General features: G+C 36.0%; 1 protein-coding gene across 1 annotated transcript in view; it reads right to left on the bottom strand.

Moving 5' to 3' along the window:
* LOC138022299 (alanine--tRNA ligase, cytoplasmic-like) overlaps nucleotides 1-2500 on the bottom strand; it is a 27955-nt gene that overhangs the window by 24712 nt on the left and 743 nt on the right. Inside the window, exon 2 of the mRNA XM_068869400.1 lies at nucleotides 875-1063. Coding sequence (XP_068725501.1) covers nucleotides 875-1063 — 189 coding nt within the window. The remainder of the gene's footprint in view (nucleotides 1-874; nucleotides 1064-2500) is intronic.

A 2500-nucleotide genomic window follows, 5' to 3' on the forward strand; every position in this document is an offset into this window, starting at 1 on the left:
CCTCAAGTTTAAAAATAATGCTTTTATGGCATGAGCTTACTTTCACTTTGCTAATTTAAAAGACAGTGCATAGCTACCATGTGAAACAATACTTTTGCCATCATGGGTTTTTGTCAAATGCTTTAACTGTGACACCCCCCAGGGACTGAGCACTTGAACAAAAGAGGGACATTTGAAGGTTATGTTACAAGTCAAGAGAGAACGTAACAGTCACTCAACTGCTGTTTCGTCTTTATTTTCATGTTTATATTTATAGGAAATTATATGAACTTGCTTGTGCATTTTGCAATTTATAGGCACAAGTGATGTTTTGAAAGTTCTCAAAATTGCACATGCTGTAGGCGAGTGCAATTTGAGAACTTCGAAACATCCCGAGTGACCATAAATCACGAAATGCTCAAGCAAATTCATTTATAAGATTTCTAATTTATCATATACTCAACAAAATCACTTCATCACTTTGTTTCCATATCAACTTCCATATTGCACTAATTATAATCTCTTTTGTAATCTATAACGTATTTACGCATTCGTCACTGACCAATCAGAAACCCAGTATATAATAGATAGGCATGTATGTTTTAATGTTTTCATAATTTACCCAATACTTCATATCACTACTTCAGAACATTTTTTAAAGGAATCAGTGTATTGCTTCCAATTAAGTATGACGTCAGTAGATCACCTGTGGAAAAGTGCATCCATACATCCAGTGATGCAACAGCATCGCTTAGACCAAAGACTAACCAGTACAAGCATACGTAGCTCTAGTCAGGAAATTTAAACAGCTTGAGGAAATTGAAGCAGGATGCACAAATCAATCTACCTAGAGATCTCCCAGTAATTGTTATTAAGTACATGTAGGAATACCCACCTTAAAGTAGTTTCCAAATGACCAGTTTCCCAACATTTCAAAAAATGTATGATGGTACACATCCTTTCCAACATCATCTAAGTCATTGTGCTTTCCACCAGCACGGATGCACTTCTGGCTGTTAACAGCACGCTTAAGCTTGGAGAAATCACTATTTGGATCCACAGTTCCCAAAAAAATTGACTTAAACTGCATCACCAAAAAGAATGATTGTTACATTACAAGGAATAATAAGAGATTGTTTTCATGTTCAATGCTGAAGCTCTACATGCAAGTCACAAGAGGTTCAATAAAATTTGAAGTAGGCAGCTGGTTTTAGTCTAGTAGCCAACTGTATCAACAAGGGGCCATTAGGCCCCTTTGTCTAGGGGTGTATGGAAAAGTTTGAAATCTGGAAGCTCTGAAATGCGATTTCCAGCATTCTGGGAACCAAATTGAGTAAAAAGATAAAGGAAGATTTCTTATCCACAGCGACACTGAGTGTGCAATTAAGTGCGATTTAAACGTTTCAACAACTTCATGTCATCATTACAACCAATTTTAAGCTGCCGTGAACGACAAACTTTTTTGCATGTTTTTTCAAGCGTGAATTGAAACATTTCGGTTTGTCCAGGCAGGCCACAATAATTTTGTTCAGTCAACATGAGAAATCAGTTCTGTTGAATGATAAAAATAATCATATTGTTTCAATCTGAACAAATGAAAAGGCTTAACCAATGAAACTAAACTAAGCAATTACTGTTTTAGAGGAAAACAAGTCTTGATGCAATGATTACTCAATAAAGCGCTGCGAAAATTGACGTAAATTTCTGGCAGGGAATCCGAATTACAGATTTGAGTGTACAGTGGGACAGTAGTGATGACCAAATCTTGAGTACCGAATAAAAAAAAAATGTTTATTCAAAGTGCGGGTTACAGACGAAAGAGTTAAAGTGATCCTAGCACTTATTTGGAAAGTTAACGCAAAGTAATAATAATAATAATAATAATAATAATAATAATAATGGAACTTTATTTAACGAGGGTGAAGCATTGATTACTGGTCACCCAGTAGTTTTTGTAATGGTCCTCCTACAATTAAAGTAATAAAACATATCGATTAATTAATTAACTACCTTTGTGATCGACCAACTAAATTTACATAATGAACTGCAAAGTGTCTCTTATAGTCACCTGAAAAATTCAGGAGGCTTAAATGGAATTTGAATCCATGACGTCTTTGATGCCGGTGCAATGCTCTATGAAAGAAGTGCAAGGATGACTTCACCCTTACATCTGTAACCTGCACTTCAAATAAACATTTCTTTCATTCATTAGTCTTATCACAGGAACATATGAGCCCAACAAATTGACCAGCTCCCAACTGAGTCGCTCAATAACTCAGTCATAAGTTTGAGTCTCGTTGAAGCCACCTGAATTTTTCAGTTGTCTATGAGAGATAATTGCTTAAATTGTCCAGATAAGTGTGAGGATCACTTCACTCTTTCATAACTAGTGCCATCTGATTACAGAGGAACAGCAAAACAGCTTTCAAAATAGCTTCAACCACAGACAGCCTGCCCTAAGCTCAAAGTTAATTTTCGATACAAAGTCTATAAATCGTACACCGAGCTTGGGCTGCCTGTG

Source organism: Montipora capricornis, chromosome 10 (genome assembly GCF_036669925.1).
Source record: "Montipora capricornis isolate CH-2021 chromosome 10, ASM3666992v2, whole genome shotgun sequence".
Taxonomy (NCBI): domain Eukaryota; kingdom Metazoa; phylum Cnidaria; class Anthozoa; order Scleractinia; family Acroporidae; genus Montipora; species Montipora capricornis.